The sequence below is a fragment of the Sparus aurata genome, chromosome 23 (genome assembly GCF_900880675.1).
Source record: "Sparus aurata chromosome 23, fSpaAur1.1, whole genome shotgun sequence".
In the NCBI taxonomy this organism is placed as follows: domain Eukaryota; kingdom Metazoa; phylum Chordata; class Actinopteri; order Spariformes; family Sparidae; genus Sparus; species Sparus aurata.
Genome location: NC_044209.1, coordinates 21810030 through 21835883, shown reverse-complemented (window position 1 = coordinate 21835883; position 25854 = coordinate 21810030). Strand labels below are relative to the sequence as shown.

General features: G+C 46.0%; 1 protein-coding gene across 3 annotated transcripts in view; it reads left to right on the top strand.

Moving 5' to 3' along the window:
* Positions 1-25854, top strand: part of znf385c (zinc finger protein 385C) — a 136708-nt gene that overhangs the window by 62327 nt on the left and 48527 nt on the right. Inside the window, exon 1 of one of the 3 annotated variants that reach the window (XM_030408204.1) lies at positions 18390-18890. The exons of the other annotated variants lie outside the window; for them this stretch is intronic. Within the exon in view, the coding sequence (XP_030264064.1) occupies positions 18881-18890 (10 nt within the window). The 5' untranslated portion in view covers positions 18390-18880. Of the gene's footprint in view, positions 1-18389; positions 18891-25854 lie in introns of those variants that run through there. 3 annotated transcript variants of the gene reach the window in all.

Sequence of the window (25854 nt, the reverse complement as noted above, 5' to 3'; positions counted from 1 at the left end):
TTCACAGAAAAGCGGATTTTCCCATTTCCTCTCCCGTCCTCTGCTCGTCAAGAGCTGCGTTTTTTTTTAAAAAATGGCTGGCAGATGCCACGCTGCACCGGGCTGATTGTCGGCGCCTTCAGTGTGTCACCGCGACTCGCTGTGTCAGGCTGCACCGCTCGTTTCCGACCAGTCAGATTAATCAGACACTCGTCGGAAGAGGCCACCGGTCACCGCGTCTTCATCTCAGGCTCTCTAACAGAAGCAGAGCCGAGGGACGGGCGGAGGAGGTGGTGCAGAGGAGCAGTTTTAATCTCTCCTAGGCTCCCGATCCCCCTCAGGCCCTCTCCACGGTGCATTCTCAGTATGCTGCTCGCATGGACCACATTTTAATGTATAAAACATCAATCCTTAGTATTATAAAAGATTCACAACATCTTTAGGTCAAATTCGAAATAAATACACATTACGGAATTGTCATTGATTTTTTTTCCTGATGGATCTGCTTCTGAGAAAAAGATTGTGGTGGAGGTCCGTTCATGCAGAACATGTGTGTTCTGAGAGGCCCGCTGTGCCGACATTGCAATCAACACTCCCTCAGATACTGAGCTCTGACCAGTGATCGAATGTAACCCAAGGATGTTTTTCTCCAATGCCTGAGAGGCTAAACTCGGTGCAGGATGGGCTCTGAGGCGACAGAAAGAGTGAAAAGAAATCAATGGGGACACTCCAACATCTTTCTTTCACTGGTCTTTCTTCAGACCGGCTAATCAATAATCAATACTGGTGAATTATTATTGTGACAGGGTGGTGGCATTGAAGAGTACAGTGAGTCGGAGTATCTGTCCCTGTCTCCAGTGCAGTGAGAGCGTGATGAGGGCAGGCAGAGAGCTTCAGACGCTCCGTTTTGCAACTTTGAACAAAAAGCCTTTGCTCCTCTTGCTTCCCTCCCCCCCCGACTGAGCCCGTCTATCTGTCTATTGTCTCGCCATCACATTGACTCCCTGTCACTGCCTCTATCTATTATTCGAACTCCTCTGTCTGTCAGCGTCTCCCGCGCTTGTCTTCCCCTCCGCACTGTTAGCCTGTTTCTGTCAAACAGTTTTTCATTCCGTTTCTTTTTTCTGCCAGGCCCCCGACTCTTCATCCCGACACTTGCTCCGTCTCCTCCTAACAGACCTTTTATCGAAATGCAACCACATCGGGCGCCTGGTTGTGTGCACGCTCTCCTCGGGGCTCCCCTGTGTCGGCCCCGGGTCTTCTTGATGATGAGTTCAGGCATGCAGATGCACACACACACACACAAAGGGTCCACGTCAGCTCACGCACCCGGACACACATGCTCACAGTTAAAACGCGTTCACACAGATGGTGTGCAGGTGTAAGATGTGACACAGTCCAGATAACAGAGGCTAGATTCCTGTGACACAGCTCATACTCTCCCGCTGCCTCTCGCTGTCACTGCCTTTGTGGCTCTGTAGTTTATTTCCGTCATGTCCTTCCTCGCATATACTTGATTTGTGTCTATCTGCTAGCGGGGCCTCGCTCGGTCCCTGGCGATCGTCTGTCATATTTTGTCTGTTGTCTGACCCCGTAGCAGGACAAGCAGACAGTCAGGCAGTGAAATTAAAAATGCTGCGCTCGGATCCCTGCACGCATTACATTATTATGTTGTTAACAGTAATAATTCATAGTGTCTACCAGAAAGATACAACCAGACTCATAATGCAGCCATTATGCCCTGTGGTATGACTCATACTTGTACTGTAGTGGCACAGTTACGCATGCATACACACTGGATTTGCACAGCGGTGCTCACACTGTTGCTATGTGGTTTGCTCTCCACAGCGTGTGTGTTTGTTTATTTGTGTGTTTCTATGCAGAGCACGGCGGCGGGGGGGGGGGGGGGTCGGTGGTTGCACATTGTGCTCGGTCCAGTAGACCCCTCCCAGTCAGAGTGGAGCTGTCTCAGCTCGTCAGCTTTAGACTCGCGTGGCGCCCTGATCCTCCCCGACAGTCAGCCACGGGAAATGATGGGACGTGAAACCGCCCACAGCACCCATGTGACCCAGCGCGCAGGAACAGGCGGGCTGGCGGGAGGAGTGGGGTTGGATGGGGGGGGGGGATTTGGACGGGATGTAAAAACAGGAAGGCAGCGAGGTGATGTGCTCTTGCAATAGCAGAGGCAGAAACCGTAGCCACGCCTGGCACAGCATGGGCAAGATGCACGACACCTTGGCACACACACACACACACACGCAAACACACACAGTGAAACTAGGCGCAGGCCATGACTACTGTGATATTTTATCCGCTTGAATGGCGGTGAAATGATTCTCAGCATGCCTGGCTCCAGACCTTTAGGATCGTGCCATTGTCTGTAACTCCACATGCCTGAGCTGCTTCAACCACACACACACACACACACACACACACACACACTCACACATACACAGGTGGGGAGAGGCTGGTTACGATACAGAGTCATGTAGCCTGTTATTAACTGTCTAGTGTAATGCTCAGACTAACATCTGTTGTTGTTTGGTGAATGCAATATTTAAGTTTTTAATAAAACAATTCAAAAGAAGAAATGTCAAGAAATATTAAAAATGAGATTAGATTATTTTCATTACCATGCTAATGTCTGAACTTTAAAATGAATCCTTTTTATGAACTCAGTTCTTTAAATATGTTTTGTTTTCTTGGTGAATTCACTGGAGACCTGATGCAGCTGGTGGGAGTGACGGTGTTTGATATTTCTCTTCAGATCATTTTAAGTTTCTTTTAGTTTTTGCCCAAAGCGCCTAACCTTTACTGGTGTTTTTCTTTTTCTGTGCGTCATGGGGTCTCTCCCCGCAGGGTAATTCCTCAGAGCAGGCCTCCACAGACAGGGCAGGGGGAGGTTATGGGCCGGGTGGGGCTGTAACTCGGCCTTGGTGTCAAGGGAGAGGACAGGGAGATAAAGCATGCATATGCAGGTTTTTTCCAAGCCTCAAACCCTATAGCCACGTTTATGGTCCCCTTTTTGTTTTTTACAGATTTTCCAGACCTACCATCAGGTGCGTCAGCCACTGTCATATTTCCAGAGCGGAGTTGTGTGTTTCCACTGGGCCATCAGTGGCTCTGCTGCATACCTCTTACAGTGGATTTCTTCCCCCTCTCACCTTCAATATCCTCTCTCATCCCTTCAGATTGAACCCGCATTTCAAATCATAGCTGTTTCTCGTCTCTTTCCGTCCTCCGTATGATGGTCTGCTTCCATGCTGTCACATTGCGTAAATCTGACAGCGAGTGCCGGGAAGCTCCTTTGCTTCTTTTTTTTCACTGTCATTCCTGCTGCAGTTTTGATGTGTGCAGCACAGTAGCCACACTACAGCCACAGCATCTCTCTGCTGCGGTTTCATGTGAGGAATATCTGCGCCGATGCTTCTCTTGTGCAGAAATCCGTGTTCAACAAGCTGCACGTGCACACCCCGCCGACTCAATGCTCATCCTCTGCTTTCGTAAACAGGGTCCACCTCATGTGACCCCCTTCTTCACCTTCATTTTACCAAAATAAAATGCTCAGTTGACCTTGTCCTGATTGTGAGGACGATCACTCGCCATGTTTATTATTTGCTTTCAACTCTGAATAGCCTTATCTTCGGTGTACAAAGCAGCACTCTGCCACTGCAGCGACTCTCCTTCCCTTTATCTGAGTCAACGAGCACACTCGCACCCACTGACTGCTTATATTGTATTATTTATTGAACCAGAAGACGAGCGCTTTCAAGGTGAATACAACCAAAATGTATAAATATTTCTATGAGTGCTGGGCTTATATATTTCTATATACATATGTGCACCCAGGCAACCAACATGAATAATTGTTCATTTTTACTGCTATGTATTCACCTTGATTTCACTGATTACCACGCTGATATTGAATTGAACAAATGGTTTAATGACGTTTTCCATTTGTGGCCTTGAGGCAACGAAAGCTTTCAAATTTGAAAGCACGTGTGGACATGTATGTAATCTTCCCATTCGAACTTGCATCATTATGTGTGAACGCGAGCAACCTTGGAGAAGCAAGAGTCTAATATGTGGTGATGTTTAACCTGTAGCCACAGACGTCGAAGGAGAGCCTGATTTTTGTCCTCACGCGGTGTTTGTCTGTTGTCGTCGAGCACTAAAGCAGACGATGATCCGTCGGTCGCTTGTCATCCTTACCATGTTTTTCCAGATGAATCGTGCGGGGGCTCCACATCAACCTGACAGGTAAATCACACGTCCATTTCTACCTGTGGAAAAGATGCTCATACATTTCTACTAAGACGGTGTTGAAGCATCCTGATACGTAACAACAAAGCTGAAATTCAACGCTATTACCTTCCCCACTGTGTCCTCGCGTGGCAGCTGAACTCACTCTGACTATGATTTTGAATGTATAACTCCTTTTAATTACAGTTTGGAGTGCCAAGGCGGCAATTACGGAATAAAGTACAATCCAGCATTATTAATTCATCGTACAGCATTAGTCACTCTCACTGGGCCAGGGTGAGCGAGGAGTAGCAGTCTAGCACACTGTGTCAGACTTGAATAATGGCAAACAATGACCTGCACGTAAAAGTTAAATATAGTATACATCATTTTGAACTCTTTGCTGTGTGAAGATACAGCGGATTAATGGCGACAGCAGCTTCTCCGTTCTTTGTTTTGGTAGCCGGTCCAGCCACATTTGCATGTTAGTGAATGTGAGGCTGTTAATGAAAATATAGAAGTATATGAAAACATTTAAAGCAAAAAAATATTAATAATAATAGGCTTTGCAGTAACAGATCTTGATCCATATTTGATCACAACGTCTAGTTTGACAGTTAGATTCATGAGCAGTTTGTGTTCGGATGCCGCTTCCTCTTTCCCTCAACGTGATCGACGTGCACATTACTTTTAGCCTGAGACACTGCTGCTCCTGTGTGACGTCTGGTGGCAGGGAATTTTTTATCTCTCACCTTCGAGGTTGATTTAGAGTGGTGGATGAAAAGGTTCACCCAAACTCGTGTCCATGGGAAGTCGGGTGAAGTGTCATAGTCCACAAAACATTTTCTGGAGCGTCACAGCAAAACAGCTTTCTCCTAAACAAATGAAGTAGATGGGGACTTGTTTTAAAACGTACAAAATCTGGAGGATAAAAAAGTAATGAAATGGCTCCATACAGCTTGTCCAGCGTAATCCAAGTGTCCAGAGGTTGCAACATCCAAAACTGAATTCAACAAATATGATTTATACCCTTGATGCACGGTCGACTTTAAAAAAAGGGTGTCAAAACACATTGTTTAGGTTGTGTTTTTACATTTTAAAGTCCTGGTCTACCTCAGTTTAGGAGACTGTTTTGCTGTGGAGCTCCAGAAATGTTCTGTGGACTAAAAAAACGTACCCCCTGACGTTCCACTGGCGTGAGGGTGAGTAGATAATGACTTAATTTTCATTTTTGGGTGAACTAATCCTCTTAGGGGAACTAGTGGACTGCAAAAACACGATAAAGTGCCTTTTAGGGTGCCCTTGGAATGGAGAAAACTTGATCCTGTGCTTGCAGCTGGTGCCTCTTCTCACCCCTCAAACAGCCTCAGACCACGACCGGGTAGCTGCAAGAGTGCTGTGGCCGACGCTTGCCTCCTCAAAAATAAAACATCAGAGCCTCGCGCTCAGAGATGCCATGTGGGGGACCACATTGAAAATTGATTAGAAAGCATGAGCTGCTTGTGTTTTTCTCCGACAAGTTTCTGATTTGTAGAGCTCGTTGTGAGTAAATGTTGATAAAAGGCTCGGTTATCTTCTTTTTCAACATCTACAAGTCATTTCCACTACAAACCTTGTGCTCCCCACAGGCTCTGTGCCAGTAAATATAGCAGTGTAATACAAGCGGCTGCACAAAATCGCCTCATAATTAGCAGTGAACGAGGAAAATGCTCCCCCGTCACTTGTATCAAATAGTAAATGAAAAGGTGTGGGAAATGAAACCGAAGCATAAAGCAAACTGATCACGTACGATACATCTGTCTCATGTAGGTATATCAACAGGTGGAATCAGCCAATGAGCTTTTAATTCATAAACTATTCCATATATATCTCCACTAGGACTTCTAGTAACCCCCGGTAAGCAACAATGCTGTGTATCCGGAGAAAATTAAGTTGCCTTCAACACAGAGACAGCGGAAATGCCGTTAAAATGGGACCATTTCATTTAAGTCCGCCCATTAGATCGTAGACCCTCCAAGAAAACATAGACGTCCACGGCAAATTTCATAAAAATCCAGAGATGTTTTCAAGATACCTTGTCAGAGGCCAAAGTTATGGCCACGGAGCTGAGGCATTGTTAACAACCAACCGACTTCATGGCAGACCGACACGGACGTCGCTGTGTTGGCTCAAACACCTACAACTGTGGTGGAATGTAACTGAGTACATTTACTCAGGTACTGTTCAAGTACAGATTTGAGGTACGTGTACTTGACTTGATTATGCATGTTCAGCTTCTTTACACCTCTGCTCCACTATATTACTGCTGGTTACTTTCAGACCTGTGTAAAAACCATGCCCCATCTCCAAGTGTGTCGATTTTAAATGTTCCTGATTAACTGAAGGACGAAGTGTTCATTCAGCAGTCGGCAACAAGTGTCACACTTAATTTGATTCAGGAGAACATCAAGTTTCAGCCTGGCTGTTTAAAATCACAATTTTACATTTGCTTTGTCTAAAACAGGAGGAATTTACCATCGTTTTAGTCTGTGAACTCAGACAGAAACTCAGGAAGTTTGGTTTTTATTTTATTTCAAAAGATGAACTTGGATGTGTTTAAACTTTCTGTATCAGTTTATGTCTAATCTGACCTTTTGTCAGAGAGTTACAGTCATTTATTATAACACTATTCTTTATTTAATGTACTGATCACGTAGATGTGTCCAAAAAAGTTCAGGGAGAGGAAATAGAATAGTGAGGTTATTGAATCGTAACAACAGAAGTAACTTGGTCTCAACCGTTGCCGTTGGTTTCCCTTGATGAATCGATGCTGCAGAGCGTGATGGCGTGATCACAAAACTCCACTTTCCATGAGTCTATGAGGCAAACAGTTTGGATTAGCGGTTCAAAAAGTTATTAAAGATTCAAGAGCAACATCCAGTTTCCGCCGCAGGCAGCTGTCTATCAGCTGTCTTTGAGGTTTAAGGTAAATTAAGTATTTAAACACCGTCTTGGTTGGTTGTTTGTCTGGGACCATAAAAAAAAAAGTTGACTTCTTAGAGCCACGTGACAAACACTTGATCATCCTGTAGAGTATAATGCACTGCTGTAGACTAAACCGCCCAGCAGTACTTAGATTATAATAAGTATTTGGAATGCGACACTTTCCCTTTTTACTTCTTTTCTTTTAGTGTGGTGTTTTTACAGTTTGATAATAGTCCTTCGACTTCAGTAAAGGATCTGAATCTTCCCTCCACCACTTGCTTCAACACCTCCCCTGAAGACTGTATGAGTTCTCATAATGTCTCACAGCTATGCCAGACCGTCTCCCTCAAAGACAACCAGCAGTTAGTTGTTTTCCTCTGAGAACCACAGAAATAACAAAGCACAGCAGGAGGTCAGGTTCAACACGAAGCCAAACGAAGTGCAGGAACGTTCCGGCAAAAAAATACATAATCGAGTTCTCACACGTCTCCTCCGTTCAACCGGAGCGTCTTGTTATTCTTGGCAGCAATTACGTCAGTTTGACTGCAGACGCTCCGGTGTTTTCTGCTCTCTGCTTGAAACACGAAGCAGACATTAGGATTCCCACCTGCCTCCCGTTCTCTCCCCCCCCACCACCACCACCTCAGCCGGCAGTTTGCCTCTTCACCTGATCTGTTTCACTCCCTCCCTCCCTCCCTCCCTCACCTCCTCCTCCTCCTCCTCCCACCCCTCCTCGCCTTCATCTTCGGCTAGTGAGCCCAGCCGAGGCAACGAAACACATTGATGATTTATTTATGTTAGGGAACCCGTCTTTCTTTCTTTTCTTTACAGCTTTCTCTCTCTCAGTCTCACACACACACACACACACACACACTTTCACTCTGTCTCCTCTCGTGTTTGTCTGTCTGTGAAACCGTATGTGACAGTGATGCTAAATGGGGTGTCCTCTCTCCCGTTGTGATGAGATGGAATATGCAGGTGGCAGAGCTTACAAGCACAGCACACACACACACACACACACACCTCCTACTCCTCTGCAGTATCGTGCTGAGATGGCAGCCTCTCCCGGCTCTGGGGTTATCTCACATGATCTAGGTAGTCGACACTATCGCCTGAGTTTTCTCAACAAAACACACTTCAGCAGCCGGTGTGTCAGGTGACACGAGGTGTGACGTCTTCATCCGCAGCGACAGACGGATGTTTCGTGTTTTTTTCCATCATTTCATAAGTTTTAAGGATGAGTTATCATCAGCTCGACGTATCAGCTATACTCTGGGTTTATTATTGGAGCAGTTTGTGTATTCATTCGCCGCACGTAAGCTCGCATACAGTCCCGCCAGCCGTCGCCCACTACATTCACATCATATATTAACAGGGGGAAGCCTGGTGAATCGAAACCTTCTGTTGTCTGGAAATGTAAAATCTTACTCATAATTAAGACTGGCAGTCCCGAGCGTGTTTCATTTAAAGTTACTCGCCGGGCAGCAGACTTTACAAGGCGTTTAATAAGTTGCAACTAACGGTTCAATTAATGGTCCATAAATCATTGATTGAGGCCTTATAGATCAAGCAGGAGCCATTCGTAAGGACAATGTCTGCGTCGCCATGGTTTGTTAATCATACCCTAATGCTTTCCTCCAGCACAACTGGCTTTGTTTCTTTAACCAGGTCTTTTATTCATCACCAGCGCTACGCCTTCTGTGAGCGCGCCGCAGATCATCTGAGCAAAATACATTTGTTGGAAACTTATTACTGCGGCATCGCACCCCCAGATGTGATGGAGTATCAGAGTGAGCCATCTGAAAAGACAAAAAGGAGGATGATGTACACCTGGTAGCTTAATGTCGCACTCATAACTTGGTAATAGATGAAGTGTGGTCTGCAGCTCTTTTTACAGGAGGTAAGTGGAGGTGAATTAAAAGAGTTAGACAGAAGGAAAAGCTTGAAGAGTTCAGCAGCCAAACTGATATTTTTATGTTGTTTATTTCACATTAATATGTCTGATAAGTGACTAGACATTTGCTCGATATATTGTTGAGATGCGTCACCCTAAATGTTACAATGTTCGAACACGAAGAAATCCATATTTTCTCTCAAGGTGACGCACATATCCTTTAGTCGTTAAACTAGCGAGGAAGCTACTGTATTATTTACTATTGCTGTGTTGCTCACTGATGAAGAATCACAGTTATTCGCTACCGTTTGCTGCACGTTCTGTTATCAATGAGGACATCAACTCCCATGATCCCCTGCTGCCTCAGAACATCATCAAACTCTGTCTTTTGTGAAGTTTGGATTTGAACGACATACTGTGCTTTTAACACCGATATGGGATTCATTAAATGTAATAACTGAAAATCAAAACATATTTCCGGGACTGCTTTTTCGATTTCGATTTTTAAAAATCACAGGAAAACTCTTTCAACCAGTTAGAATGCTTTCATTGTTTTCAAGGTCTAACGTTTCCTTGCAACGACAACAAAAAAAAAGGCAATCAAACAGTACAAAGAGAGCGCCGTGAAGTTTCCTTGTGATTTTTGTTTGAACTGTTAAGTCAGGTCTCACAGCGGCCTGTGATCTATAAAGCATATTATGTTGTTTTAACCATCAATAAAACCATTAGCCATGAATCCCCATCGTCCGTCCCCTGCAACAGCTTGAAAAAGATTCTTAATATCTGTTTATCAGCTTCAGTATTCACGCCTTTTCCTAATTAAACCAGAAGTGCTGGCGTGGTTTTGCACTGAAGAAATCTTTCAGAAGTCTGCAACAGAAAGTAACACATTATTATATTATAATGATATTCGGTCTGGAACTGGTTCAAAACGAAGAGATTTCCTTTCGCTCTCTGTCTGTGATTGGTGGTGACAGAACTTTCTACGCTGCAAAAAAAAATAATAATCACAAATTGGGTTTCTGGTTGGGATGTTGTGACAGTTTGTCCGAAACAAGTGAAACAGATTTTTCTCAGGGACTAATTGACCTCAATCATACCAGAGAAATTACAAGCGAGGAGACGGACCACTTAGAGCGTTTTGAATAGATGAGTCCGCGCCACCAGAGACTGCAGACGTGTGACACATAACCCAAATCAAAAGCCGACCGTCTACTTTATGTCAGCCAGACTGCGCTGATGTGAGAGAACAGTCGAGATTCACAACACTTTTAACCGTGTCGCTGCTGGTGCGAAAAAGGATACCATGATAACGCACGGGATAAGCAGAGAAGTTGGGGGTCGACCATCAGACATTCAAATCATTTGCATTTAGTTTAAGCACTCTGTTTGGACGAGCTGGTGGCGTCACATCACAGCACTTGATGAAATAAGTGCTGTGATGTGACGCATTTTAAAAGCATTTTTTATTCTCTTTTTCAGGGCAGGGTCAACAAACCCAAAATTTGACTGGTGAGTCAATAAATGCAGTTTTAGAGTCCTGGTGACGATTGACAGCAAAATTGTTACTCTCGCCCCATTCATGTAGATAGATGCTGGTCTCGTTAGCTTGAAATAACTCCCCAGGGGCAGAGCCAAGATGGCTGCTGAGTGGCGAAACTTGAAACACTTGAAACTCACATGTGTAATGTGTAATGCAAATGTAAAATATTTGATTATTTAGATTTCTAACAAGGCTTTGAAAAGGAATAGGAAAAGGAGACATATATTTAAAGGGAAGATATGTTAATTCTGCAAGTACTATGGTCATTTTTACAGCTGTGGTTAGGGCGCGGAGCCAGCGTCTTGTTATCGGAAGGTTGCTGGTTTGATTCTCCTGGTCTGCATGTGTCCTTGGGCAAGATACTGAATCCCAAGCTGCTCCTGATGTGCTGGTCGGCACCTTGCATGGGAGCCACCGCCATCAGTGTATGAATGTGTGTATGAATTACTGTGAGTCGTTTTGGACAAAAGCGTCTCCTAAATGCCCTAAAATGTCAAAATGTGAATGTTTTTACAGTGAGCACAAGGGTAAAGAAACTCTCACTCTGATTCATCTCATTTTCTCAAACTTTGACAAACGAGCTAATCGCCTAAAAACTTCCAAAACTTGGTCTAATCCCTCGACTTGCCTCCAGCGGCTGTCACTGTATGACTGGGCATCTTACGCCGCCACCCATCAGCAGCTGTCTCTCTTGTCCGCCCATCTTCAGATTACTTTAGCTCCTCACAGTCAACGCGCTCAGTACTCCTCCAACCTCCTGTCAGTCTCTCTGTCACTTAGTTAGTCTCTCTGTCAGTCAGTCAGGTAGCCGGCCGGGCCGTTACGCTCCGATGGGGTGTTCCCCCTTCCCCGACGCTCTCCTATTCATTTGTTTGTTTGTCTGAGGGGGAGAGCGTGAGAGAGGTGAGGGGAGGCAGAGAGGCAGATGAAGAGACTCTGGTTTAGTCGGAGATAGCGAAGTGGAAAAATATATGCCAATGCAGAAAGCAAATTGATGGAGGGAGCGAGCGAGGGAGGGAGGGGGAGAGAGAGAGAGATAGAGAGATGTCAATTTAGATAGCGGGAGCTTAGCGTTGCACTTCAAAAGGAGGAGAGCGAGAAAGAGGAGTGGAACGAGAGAGCGTCCGAAGTTTGCTTTAGATAAAGATGTTGTTCTGCGGCGAGAGAGAGCGAGAGATGTGGGGGGGCTTTGAGAGAGAAGAGATGTGAGATTTGCGAGAGAGGTGGGGACCGCGAGAGAGCGAGAGAGGGAAATTGTTGGTTTAGAGAAAGAGAGAGAGAGAGATAGAAGATAGATGGCTGTTTGTTTCGTGTGCTGCTGCCAGTCATTACCTAGTCGGGCCTCAGCGGCAGGTTGGCAGAGCCGGGGCTCTAATTGAGGAGGCCGATGGCTCGGAACAGCCGAGAGCGAGATAGAGAGAGAGAGGGAGAGAGGGAAGGCTCGCTTTCCTTTTTGCTTTTTCATAAATTAGCCTGCCAGTCATTACGTCCTGGCATGTGGTTGGGATCAGAAAAACACCATTTTCAAACGCATTTGCATCCGTCACAAGTTTCACACGCTATAAAAGCAGCAGCTCATAAAGCAGCGGGCCGCGTGCATGCTGAACCAGGGCCCGGCCGCAGCCCAGACGCCAGGATGAAGTGTTAGCGGTTGCTTTTTCTAATTTGTACCTGTCAAAGGCTACGTAGTGACATTTCCACAAAACACATCACGTTCGCGTTACGTGTTTATCAGCAGGCGTTTCAACACTTGTAAACATGACTCGGCTGGAAATTCTTAAGGAGACAATTGTGACAATTTGTGACAATTTCCATCCGTGTTCTTTGGTGACAGATTGGATATTTTGGGGGAAATTTAAAGCCAAAACACTTTGTTTCCTTCACCCTTACCAAGAGTGGGTTTTTTTGTGCCTAAACCTAACCTGAGCATGAGCACAGTATCTTGGCTAGAGAAAATGTAATCTAAAGAAATAAAAGACACGTACCTTTTATAACTTATTGGTTGTTTTGCGAAATGTGTGATCATGTCTGATTCTCCGTCTCATAAGAACTTTTCATTTGTGTGTTGATTTGTTTACCCAGAGGCCTTCTCTGTTCTGAATCCTGCCGGCGACACCTGTGGATGTGGGAAAGCGTCTCACAAATCTTCAACGTGATGAGTAGAGGAATAAACTCGATGAGCTTCAGTTGTCCTTCCTTGAATACATTTGCTCAGCTTTGTCACATGTCATACAGAACAATAATAAATCCAAGTGTTGCCCAGACTGTTAGATGACTTCTGCACAATGGTTGCCAGCAGAATAAAGATGATTATCTACAGCCATTCATCAATATGAATTAACTCGGAGGAGTGGCGGCGGCGTGCGTCTCATTTAGTACGCCACACAGCTCTCACATGCACATTCCCTCGCACTTGTCCAGAACAGCTGCGTCACTCTCATCACACACGCACAAAAAAAGGTGGACAAGACGAGGCCGCCGCATATTGAAAGGTATTGATCGGGCCAATCCTGAGAGGCGGCTAGACAGACTGCACATCGAGGGCAGAAAGAGGCCTCTGTTAATGACTCATTCAAGTTGGGATATGTACAGAGAATGTGGGCAAAGGACGGAAGTGGAGGTGGGAGGACGTTGCACAGATTCCCAGATGCCGCCGTTAAGAAAGATGTCACGCGGAATTAGGCTTGCGAGGCGGCACGAGGCTGTCATCTTCCTCAGGTGACAGCAGCCATCTCCATATTTCACGCTTCCCTCTTCCTCCCCTGCTCTCGGGTCTCGTGCCCCCGCTGTCACACCATCCCCGGAGCGCCCGACTCTCTCTCCCAACCCATCTCCACGCCGCAGCCCATCCACCCCGAACCGACCCGGCCCGATGCGGTGACAGTGCCGGCATGCAACGGCGAACACACACGGCATGATAATGGCGAGCCTCTCACCTCTTCTGCAGTTGGCGCCTTAGCTTCCCATCCTCAAAATCACACAACATAAACAGCCATGATAGTAGTGAAGCCCTCCCTCGAGTCAGCAGTGAACTTCACTGTGGAGAGTCGCGTGCAGAGTTTGACACTAGAAGGCTGTTTTCACATTCGAAGCTGAACGTGTCAATGTTCTCTGCGCTCACTGAAAAATCTGATTTTAAGAGACAAAACAGTTTGGAAAAGCCGGTCCCGTCCAATAGCACTATGATGTGGAGACTTGAAGCCTCCAGTGCGCATACACAGAGAATTTACCTTCCTGTGAGGAAGGAGACGTCTCGTTTCTGGCAGTAAAACAGGTGAAATGACAAATGTTTTCACATTCTTATACCCTGGAAGTTTTTTTTTATGAGGAGAGAACTGGTGCCATTTTTTGTACAAGATGATTTAATCTTTGTACAAATAACACAAATTTGGACCAAAAGCTTGTGTACAGGTCAGACGCTTCAAATTTGGGGGGTTTAGAAGCTTAAGTGAAAATTACTTGCGGGTATTCAAAGTTTCAACATTGAAACATGGCAGAAGTGGGAAGAAGAACTTGCAGTTTTTAATTACCTACTAAACTCAACTGCTATTGCTGTCACTGGGAAGACATCAGCCGCTGTCTCTGCCACCGAAGTCTCAGAGGCTAACCCTCCCAGCTCATCGTCCGCAGGACTGAGCGGAAATGCTCCCTCGCAGGTTTTGAGACTACTTTAGTGATACAGCAAATCTCCATGTCTTCCTTTGAATATAAATGAAGGTCACATGACTGGGGTTGTAACAGTATGACTGTAACAGAACCACAGTATATGGTATTATTAGTATCAGTATATAATTACCCTTGAAGCAAAAAATCAAAAGCTTTTATATATAATTATAACTGTATTAAATATTGTGTCCTGACAGGCATAAAACTTGATCTAAACTTGATTGTTTTTTTAATACCAGTTAAGCAAATATGTATTTAAATCATCAATTTTCATACCGCAGTCTTCCTTGAAATCTACATACCACTGCAGCCGCACACATGACTGTCAATAACGACATACGTCGCCTGATTGTTGATCCGCCCTCCTCGGAAGTGAACTGGAGGTTTCACATGTCAGTTCCACAGAGAAATGAGACGCTGGTGTTCGCGCTGCACGGATTTCCAAAGTCAGAAGCCGTGTTATTTGTGCTCAGATTGAAGAGAACGGCGCTGACACGCCTGTTTTTCCACATTCAGATCACCCAGTCACGCTACCGAGGCTGATTATCAACAATCAGCGGCTCGAGCCGGGCAGAGAAGAACAGAGTTGTCCAGAAAGGCGACACAATTTTTGTTCGTCTTGAGTGTGACAGCTTGACCTTCTCTTCCCGCCGGGGTTCGTCATTCATCACCATAGATACTCGGCTCTCTGCAACTCGGTAAATACCATTAGTATTAACAAAGTCCACGAGTGCCCACTGCAGACTCACACATGAAGAGAAACAATCACGTCGGGATGATTTGATCCACCCGGCTGATTCGACATGCGACACGGGACTTCATCTGTGCACCGAGGCTTGGCTGGAGAGCCGTTTGTGAAGTAGTTTGTTAAGTTAAAACCGAGCAGATCACAACAATACCACTGGTTTAGTTTACATTTAAATTGTGTGGCTCTTTTTAAAAGGAACGAAACATCTCTAGGACCTGCCAACATGTACCACCATAATTAGTTTTAACCGTAAACCCACGCCGAGTTAGAAATATTCAGTTATTCCAGTCGCTGACAAACAGAAAACAATGGGTTTCTTATTCACTGGAGGCAGACAAGAAAAACTGTGGACGACATGTTTTTTAATAAGTTGCCTTAGTCTTTTTCAGAGGAATACAATTCCAACACTACAATAACGCCGGGGTTTTAGTCCCGGGCAAGTTTTTTCCATGCTGTGGGAAGCGTTTCATCTACGTACCACCTGTGAGTCGCTGGGATCTTTGAGGACGTATGAAGTGCAGGACTTCAGGCGAAAACAGATGTCACAGATGGTGGTTCCGGTTGGAACGTGTGTTTTTTCAGTTAAAAGCAGACGACAATATCTTTTCTTTTTTTTTTACAACTTGAAACAAGCGCACACTCTTACCTGTAATGATTGTGATTGCATCTTGCTGCACTCGTTTACCGTTTTTTTATCCCGTCGCTTTGATTCCTTTTTATGAAAGCCCGTCTCGAGACGTGTCGCAGATAAGAACCTGCTGTAAACATTATATGACGCTTAAATTAGCCAGCTGTGTCATTCTGCCTGCGTCTCCTTTATCTATCGCTTTCCAATGAATCGCTGATGCAAAACTTTTTTCTGTTATGTTCACTATAAATGTATTGATTAAGATTGTTTCCTTGATATGTTCATAATAATAAGTTACCCAGCAGCTTTACGTGTTATTCGAAACATATTTGCTGTTATATTATTTTAAGGACACAGGGGTTTAAAATGAACAGCGCCTCAGTGGTAATATGGACGTTAACTGATGTTTAAATGCCTTCTGGATCCGTGTTGAGTTCGATTGTGTAATGAGCCTGAGACAATAACAGCAGTGGACTCGCACCAAAGTTCTTTGACAGCACTGTTAGATATTTTAGACTTAAAAGTGTATCACTAACTTAGTGGTTTTCTGTGGTTTGGGATAATTGTGCTGAAACAGAATAAGCTGTTCTGGTGTTTGACGCATCATTAGCATCGACTTCACTGCCGCCGAGTGTAACTGTTTAAGCGTTTGGAGTAGTTCCTGTGGTCTCGAGTTGACCAGGGAGCTGATACGGAAAATGGGGATTTCACAAACAGCCAAAGAAGTTTTGACTTCCCAGAACATCTGCGTTGCCTCTGCATTGCGCAGCCCGTAGAGCAGCAGAGACTTCTGCTGGTCCAGTGGCTAACATCTGCTAACCTGCACGGGAACAAAACAATTCAATGGTGAAACTCTTCCAGACGTTCCAAATCTAACCGGACTGGACGGCTCAAAGTCTGATGGTGAAAAGGTCAGTTCAAGGGGCTTGTGCCAGCGTTTTTACAGCTGTTTCTTTTACAACGTAAGCTGAAAGGAAGAGGTCTTTCTGGGCCAGTGTGCACCACGCCATGCTGTAATTACACGGTCTGACCATGTTGTTGAAGTTGCTTCAAAGCCTCCGCTGTTCCGAGGGGGCTTGATGTGGAGATGTTCTCTAAAACGGGTGTCATCTGGACAGACGTTTTTTCCTAAAATGTAGTGAAAAATAGTTCATACAATATCCGTGTCCAGGATGGAAAAGCCATCAACGCGAGAGATGTTACCCGCGTACTATTCCAGCGTCTGTCTTTTAACACATAGAGCAAATTGTCTGGAGCAAATCATCTTGGCTGAGGTCGACTGATGTAAAGCTTGGAGCCGTTCCCGTGTTCCCAATTAGCCCCAGCTCTGGCGTGCCAGCCAGCGGGCCGACGGTTGGCACGAGGCAGCAGGAAGGCCCAGCTGCCCCTGCGTCCTCCACGCGGGCCCCCAGGGGACCGTCGCTGCTACTGCGAACGGCAAGAAACAGAAAACCTGGATCTGAGTGGGGGAACGGTAGCTCACACCCCCACATGACACTCTGTCGGAGGCGATACTGCATCTCTGCCACCCGCCCCGACTCCCAGCTACACGGTAACGAGCCAACTGATAAACAGCATCGTGAATACATTATCGCTACGCCAGTGTGAAATTAGAAAAATGTTAAATGCACAATTGAGACGGCGGATGAATCCTTGTTATATCCGGTTGCACAATGGATGTCAGGAACAATCAAGACACTCTGGGAAGGGCCTTTTTTTCCCCCCATGGTGCTGACAGGAACACAGCAGCACCAGCAGGCGTTTCTGCCCAGCCAGCAAGTGCAAGGAAAAAGGAGAGAAAAGAGCAACAAGAGATAAAGGCAGAGAAAGAGAGGGAGGCAAGTGTGAGATTAGATGGATACACAGTTTTGAGTAGAGGGAGAGAGAGAGAGAGAGAGTGAGAGAGAGGAAGGGGGGAAAAGAAGGGGGAAGAGAGCTGAGAGCGGGAGAGAGGAGGAGAGGGAGCAATTTAATGCTGTAATTAAGTTCCTGATAGCACCCTGGGAGATGTGCTTTGGCTTTGCTCCAGGACAGCTTAGCATTGCACCAAGGCTCTTCAACCCACAATCTATGCCTCCACACACACACATACACACACACACACACTTCCAATTGAACAAACAGAAATTTAATAGGAGCAGGCTCTCTCTGTACTCTCGAGCCAATTCCGAATCCCCGGAATATGTGTCAGCTTCACCAAATGATGCATCGACAAGAAGAGACACAAAGGAGGAGCAGACCGGCGCGAGGGACGGCTGCGAGAAACCATCACTCGCAGTCACTCTCACGTCGCTCTCACTCACACTCTTGTCGCGCACGCGAGGCAGCCGCCTCGACAAGTGCACACAAATCATCCCTGCGAGAGCGCCAATGGAAACCTGTCTCAGAAAATATTCTTTTCTCTCCCTTAATGTTTACAGTGCTCCCATCATGCTGCTGCTGCTGCTGCTGCCACCCGGAGCCCCTCACTGCTCCTGACTTCTGACTCTTCTTTCTCCTCCACTCTTCATTTTCCTTTGGCTGGGTGGCAGGACATGATTCAGACACATCAGCGCGCTGACCTTTAAGACAATAAGTTGACAAGAAAGGCTAATGTGGTGCCAAGTTGCGCAGGTATGAAGACAGAATAGCGGCTAATTTCCCCAGCTGTGCATTCCTGTCAAGTGAAAAAAGGTGCACGCTGTTAGTGGGAGGAGGGGGAGGAGGGGGGGAGGAAGAGGTAGGACTACAGATTACAGAGAGAGAGAGAGAGCGAGAGAGAGAGAGAGAGAGAGGGAGAGAGAGAGAGAAGGAGCAGGCAATTACACCCAGCCCCTCTCCAGCAGCCCAATTCCTCGCCTCCTTCAGGCCAAACGGAGCAGCAGCACGAGCGGCGGGATTTTAACTGAGGATAACGCGCATCAATAGGATCTGAGGTTTTTCTCGGAGATCGGTCACCAAAGACGGAAGGGGGGGAAATACAGGATACAGTATCGCAGAGAAAGAGTTGTTGTCACAGAGACAAGAGAGAGGGAAGCGAGGTCCAATCGGAATCGGCGCTTTGGTTTGTTTTTGTTTTATTTTTTTTTACAAACTACAGGAAGCTCTCCGGATCGCACCTGTGCGTCGCTGCGTGTCCTCGCTCTCCGGGGAGAAAAGTGCGTAAACATTTTGCCGTTTTTACGCACGGGGACGCGCGCCGAGCTGGAGAGACGCGGATACGGAGCTGGACGCACGATGTTGATCGGTAAGTGTTGGAACACCTTCACTCACTCCACTGACCGGTGAGGATGTGACTGCGCCGGCCGGAGAAAATCCGTGTGATTTAGTAATGACGGATGGTGATGTGGAGGTTGGAGAGATGTTTCTGTAAGGTGTAAAAATCTGACAGTGTCTTCATCTGTTAACCGCTTCGAGAGGAAGAAGCGCGCCGAGTATCAGAAATACTGATGCCTGTGATGATGATGATGATGATGATGATGCTGCTGTGGAAGAAGTTAATCGGTCGCAGCGCGTTCAAAGAGTCGTGTAACGACGGGATTGAATGTGTTATTCGTCAGCAGCCGCGCTCGTGTAGTCCGCTGTAATGATCACAGGACCGAAATTGTCTCGATCAAGTTCCCCAGAGCTCAGAAAAATCTCCATCCTAACGTGTGCATCCTGCCCGGTGCGGAGTTACGCGCACCTCAGCCTCCGTTTGGATCCCTCCTCGATCCACACTGGAACTTTATATTCTCACGATGTGCCAGAAATAATGAGCGCTGATATTTTTTTTTTTTGGGGGGGGGGGGGGGGATTAATAACGATGTGAAAAGATGTGTTGAGAAATCAAATCTGACCCGCGCGTGTCTTCCCAAACATCTGTCACCAGCTGTGAATGGAAATGAACGTTCAGCTCTTTCAGCAGACACGTTATATTACGTGTTTGGAAATATTGGCTTTTTGTCTAAACCGGAGCGGATTTTACCGGTGTGACGTGTTTTTTAAAAATTTCAATTAAGCGTCTTTATTGAGTCAGACATGCCTCCAAAAATAATCAATAAACATTTATTTTCTGATTTGCCTGAGAGACTTCGGGCAGCTCGCATGTTTTATTAATAGAATTGATCACCTTGCCCTGACTTGTTAAAGTAAAGTAAAAGGAATTTGTCAAACGTTTTTCAAGGGTGGGAAAAAAATAGTCTTGACTATTTTTTGGCACTCTGAAGACTACCCATTAAATCCAGATGGGTGAACTCTTGTACTTCATTTGTGTGAAGGACTCCGTCTTATTTCTGAGAATGAAGGTGCTCGTGTCTTTTTGTGCAGCCTGAGCTGAAGGATTGACCCGTCTGCCTCACCTGAAACGCTGATTTATGGCCGCGGCCTAATCCTCTCCTTTCTCCTGCCAAAATGCAACTATTCTTTACATGTCAGCATTTTTTTCTGGGTGCACTGAGCTCTGAGACACAAAGGAAAAGAAGAAGACGGACGAGAAATTGTGAGTGAAACGGATGAGATTATTCCAAATATCCAAAGGGGAATGTGCTGATAGTCTTGTTTACTGACTTAGAAGTCATGGCTGTGCTTCAGGCGCACGCCGGGCCCGTGGATGTGATGGATCTGGTTATATGAGCGAGATTGCGGGGTGCTTTGAGATCCCCATGCTCTTAAAATGGCTTCGGTGCATGGGCCAATGACTCATGCAAATGGATGCCACATTAGCGTTTCTCCCGATATTTACTTCTCCACCCAAACGCCGCCTCCTAATCCCTCCACCGGTGACGAAGGATGCACGCGAGGCACCTCGGCGTTGAGATGTTTGACAAAAATGTTGCCTTCTTCCCTCTCCTCCCCGTCGTCCTTTTAGCAAGCACATAAAAAAGAAGCTCTATCGTCAAGTGGGCCCCAAATAACTCAGTCCTCCGTCTTGTGCTGATTTCACCTCCACCATTAGGTCGCCTTAAAAGCCGTTTGGTGGCTCACCGGGGAGCTTTTGAGCTCTGCGTCAGCTTCCTCTCAGCACCGTGTAGCAGTCGTTTCCGACGACGGCCATGATAAGTCGCCGTGTTGTTGCCTTCCGAGAGGCAGGACTCCTGTTCCTATTCAGCATTAGCTGCAAGAGTTGAGGAGGTTGCAGTGGGGGCTCGACCTTGTCTCGCTTTACCCATCCATCCTCAACCCCCCGCTGTCCCCCCAGGCAGGGGACAGGTTGTGGGGCTGTGGGAGGCCTGATTATAGGCCTGTCCCTCTGGGAGTGGGTGCCATTCTTCCTCTTCCACTCCTTTTTTATCTGCAGGATCTGAGGTGGGGGGTGTGGGAATGCATGGGAGGCTTGGGTAATCTGCGCTAAACAGGGGCCCAAGTCTGATCAGGGCTAATTACATGGGGTTAGGGTTACAGTCTGTGGCCAGAGTGGGGGTGGCCACACCCTGATAGCAGGGCTGTCAGAGACCGATGAAAGATTAGTAGAACGGCATTGAAAATCAGGATTTTCACCTACGAGCTTAATGATAGGAATCCAAGCTAAATATGTACCTCAACAGGAAGTCCTTGACCTTGAGTGTCAGCTTGCCCTTGGTTCCAGCTGTGATGTGTAGAGGCTGTAGGGGTTCCCAAGCATCAGGGAGCCACAGCACTGAACTCCATTTGAAGTGGAGCAGGTGGAGGGGGCATAAATTAAGGAGTTAATGAAAAGGCAGCACTGTCAGGCTGGAGGCTTCGGTCCACTTCCCACCGACTCCACCACCGGCCTCTTAGACACACAGGCTGTTTCTCGAGTGCGTGATTTGCCTTTCCTCGGTGAAGTGAGATGTCTGCAGAGAGCTCCGAAGGAAAGACAACATCCAGCTCAGCCACTGTCTGTTCACCCTGCTGCCGGCTGGCAAAAGATACAGGAGCGTCCGCTGCCTTCCTGCCAGACTACGGAGCAGCTTCTCCTCTCAGGCTGTGAGACTCCGCAATTCATCCTCCACCGCTCAGTTAGAAAGAGGGAGTCAAAATCAGCTTCATTTTACAACCCTGGTGCTGTAAGATGAGTATGTGTCAGTAATCTGATCCAAAATGCATTACTGTGCACTTTTAAAACATCAAACAAGTTGCCATAGGAATTTAATCTCCTACATGTTTTTGTTTATGAAGTGGCGTTTCAATTTGATAGACCGTATTTTTGGACTACGACTGATTATAACGATATTTGAAAACATTAAAGAAAAAGGAGGAATCAGATCAGAAGTGCAAAAAATGGTGCCTCTCCAATATGCGTGTGTGCACCTGTGTGTGTGTGTGTGTGTGTGTGTGTGTGTGGACGCGCATGCAAAAGCAAAGCATGAGAGGCTCCGAGACATTATGATGGATGGCCTTCCCGAGCCTCCCGTCTCTTTGTTCATCCCTTGTGGGCCGGAGGGATGAAGGTGGCAGCTCTCCAGCTCCTGCTCAACCCATTTCTACCGTCTCTCTCTCTCTCTCTCTCTCACACTCACACACACACACACTCACACAACAGAGACAAATAACCCACTGCTCTATTAGCTCAACAAACACCTCACCTCGAATGACAAATCTGTCTTCAAAGTGACTTTTTTATTTTTCATTACCTCAGCTTCTATTAGTCTGCGTCGTCCCCGGTAAAGACTCCTGTGAGGACGAGGGGAGTGTAGTACTACAACAAGCTGCATAATACATTACTTCATATTTACTGTTTCTCATCCTACTGCATTTTATATGCCGTCCCTCTGGTGTGAAGTTCTATCCCACTTTTATGCAGCCGTCGATGTTCGTGCGTGGCTCTTTTTCACTTTTAATGTGCCAGTCAGCCGTTGCTTCCAGGTAACGGGAACTATGGGACGCGTCATCGCTCCAGAACTCTTCTTTTTTTTCCCCTTTCTCCACACTTGGTAGTCGCTATTCTTGATCTTGTTTTTTATCGCTCCCTGTGGCGTTCAGTCCAGGAGGGCCAGGAGAGTTTAAAAAGGGAGGATTCTGTTGTCTCTTTTCTTTTTTGTCGTCTGTGATGAAAGTGCCGCTGTTCAAGCATGAGTCACACCTTTTACTTAGGAAAACAACGTGACTTATGGCAGCGTTCTCTCTTGTGAAGGCTGTCGTGGAAAAAATAAGAATGTCTGACTCTTCTGTAGCGCATTTCTTTCCAGGACTTGTAGGTATCATGTGAGTTTTTGTGTAATTTTCCAACTTCACACCTGGCTACAGATAACTAGCCCATCTGTCTTGATCTGAACCCAGATGTCGTCCTATAGCGAAAATCAAGAATGATCTTTTCTTCCCACCGGATGTTCAAAATTAGTATGAGTCATGTCTGAATCCATGGCGTGGGGATTATTAAATGTGAAGCCCCAATATTAGACAAAGCACAAAGCAAGTTTTGAGCAAACATACCCACTCAAATCTGAACTGGAGGCACAGGAAATAAAAAAGCAGGAGCTCTTGGAGTTTAAATTTTGTCTCTCTGTTGTTCTGTCAGTCTCGTCGTGGATCAGCAGTATTCTCTAGCAGGGGGCCGACTCCCTCTGTCTTTGCATTTCGTCTTTTTTTTTTTTGATTTTCCATCCTGAGTCCATCTATGTTTTGGAAGTACAACGCCAATTACTGAAAGGCCTTGATCGGATTCCAAAACATTGAAAGACACCAATGCAGGCATTTTTCCGTTCATGTTGGAATCATTCACGTATTCAGGGTTTTCTTCCTGCGTTTGAAAAATGGGGAAAATACCAAGAATACGTTTTTGGATATGGCTACTGCTTCATCTTCAAACTCCTCTGTCACTGACAAAACATTTCTGATTAGCCTCTGACTCACAGGAAGGAGGCTGTTCGTATTGTCCTGCTATTAGCCGACTATTTTTGTCAGCTATTTGTGTGTTACCGCCGAGCAAGCAACCTACACGGTGAAAAACAGAGGCTCGAGAAAGATTTGGATTGTGCAGTAGGGCCGGCCTGCTTGGTTCTTTTGTGATTTTGACATTTTAATGCCAGTACTCGCCTCCCTACGTGCAAATGCTCCACCAAAACAAGTTCCCTCCAACACTATTTTGCAAGGTCACGGTCGTTGCATCCCGGGCTTTGCGCCGCCCAAAGACGGTTGTGATTGATTAAAGAAGTACAAGCCAGGCATCCACCCTGCTAGAATGATAAAAGGTTCAGACAGACCTTTGTCTAGCGTTGAAATGAAATTGAGGGAGAAAACTGGCTAAACAAGACTATGATTAGCTCGAGACATACAGGACACTCTTCATAGATTAATGTGAATTGAACACCTGGTTGAGTGTTGAGCGTTTGAGGGTGGGATTGTGTGCATGCATTGTATTTAATCAGGGGATGGGGAGCAGGGTGAGTGGGCGGGACCTTTTGCGCTAATAATAAGTAGATCTGTCTGCATGGACCTGCAGGCGTCGTTCAGACGGGTCAGGAGTCAACAGAGATCAGAGGTCACGCGTCAATGAACTGACTCAAACATGCCCCGCTCCATTCGACCCTCATCGATATTCATGAGAGATTTTTTTTTTTTTCCCTCCTTTGTAGATAGACACAATTATATGCTCTTCGTAGTGGAGGCTATTAATATGTAAGCGTGCAATTTGTGTTGTGACAGTGACGACGTGGTCTCTTTTCGTACGTGTGAATGTACCGTTTCGCATGTGCCCCTTTATGGCCCCGGGGCCCCTGTGGGGAAAATGCCCGTGCCTGAGTGACAGTTCAAGTTATTTCTCTGAAGTGACAGCGTGGGTTTGATTAGCCTGCCTGCTGAAGTGATGGCTTCTGGATGCTGAGAGCCGTCGGCATATGTGAGGCCCAGCGGGCGCTCTGACAACATGAGAAATGGTCCCTCGGCTCCAAAAACCTCACCACTTAGCCTCGCTTTCCCCGGGTGCGAAGGCTAAAGATGGAGGCCATGAAGGGAAGGCAGCGACACATCACCTCCCAGTGCTGCATATGTGTGTGTGTGTGTGTCTGTGTGTGTTTTTCTGTGCTTGTGAATTAATTAGTCTTAAGCTGCTTTCAAGTGAGCGGCCGTCTAGTCCTCCTCTTGATGCTCTGACCTTGGCTTAAACGAGCGAGAGAAGAGAAGAGTTAAAGGCCTTTAAGAGCGACAGACTGAAGGACGAGAAGAGACACATAAAGAGAAGAGAGAGAGCTGGAAACCAAGACAGGTAGAAATAGAATTGAAACATAAAGGCGATGTAAACTGAAGAGGAGATCTCCCTCTTTTTCTCTCCTGTGGCTCTCAGTTCTCGCTCTGTCTCAAGTGCATTTCTGAGTCATAAAACCAGACCGTCTGTATAAACCGCCCCGGCTCTCCGAGCTGGAGGATCAGCAGCCGAGAAAGTAACAAAGGCCATCGATTTCACAGTCAACTCCAGCCATCAGAACCCGGCGCTCCCCAACACCGATGTGCAATACTCCAGGGTCCAATGCGCATAATAGAGTGCAGCTAGTGTGTAAACGGTGGTGAGTGTAAACAGAAGACGCGGTGATCCAGCTCTAATGGCTGTCTTTGCTCCGGCTCTTTGTTAGCCGTCGGGATGCTGACCTCCTCCTGTACCGCTCGCCATCTCTTGAGCGTTAAACAGCACACTGCCCGCCAGATTAATTACAGTGGCTGGGAATTAATGTCCGGACCTTCTGCACTCAGATGCACAAATATGAAAAATACTGTGTGCACACACGAACAAGCTGCAACCTGAATGTGAACAAAAGCTGCCATGCCGACAGAAATAACACACATTCATCTTTTGTGACGCTGTTGGTTACATCTGTAATATTTGTATACACGGTAAAAAAAATATATTTTCGTACTTGTTACATTTTATATCAGATACTTTAAGATTTTAAACAAGTACTACTCGTATTGGTGGCTTTCACTTGTTTTATTTCAGCAAGATATCTTTACTTTTACTAAAGTATGACTTTGGAGTAATTGGCCTCCAGGGATGTCACTTAGTGGCTAAGTTGCATTGTGGGTAATGTAGGCGCCATGGAAAAAGAAAAAGAATGTGTGGATTAAGTTAAACGTGATATCTCTGGTTCTTCTGTACTGATTTTTCTTTTTTAACTGTCTATAATAATGACAGCTAGTGGACTGCTTTTCAAAACACAGTGCCTACATTACCCACAATGCAACTTAGCCATTGTGTGACTTCACTCGAGGAATTTGTCAAGTTACATGCAGCTTCTTCTGGAGCCCCTAAAAGGCTTCATACTAGATTCAAGATTCAA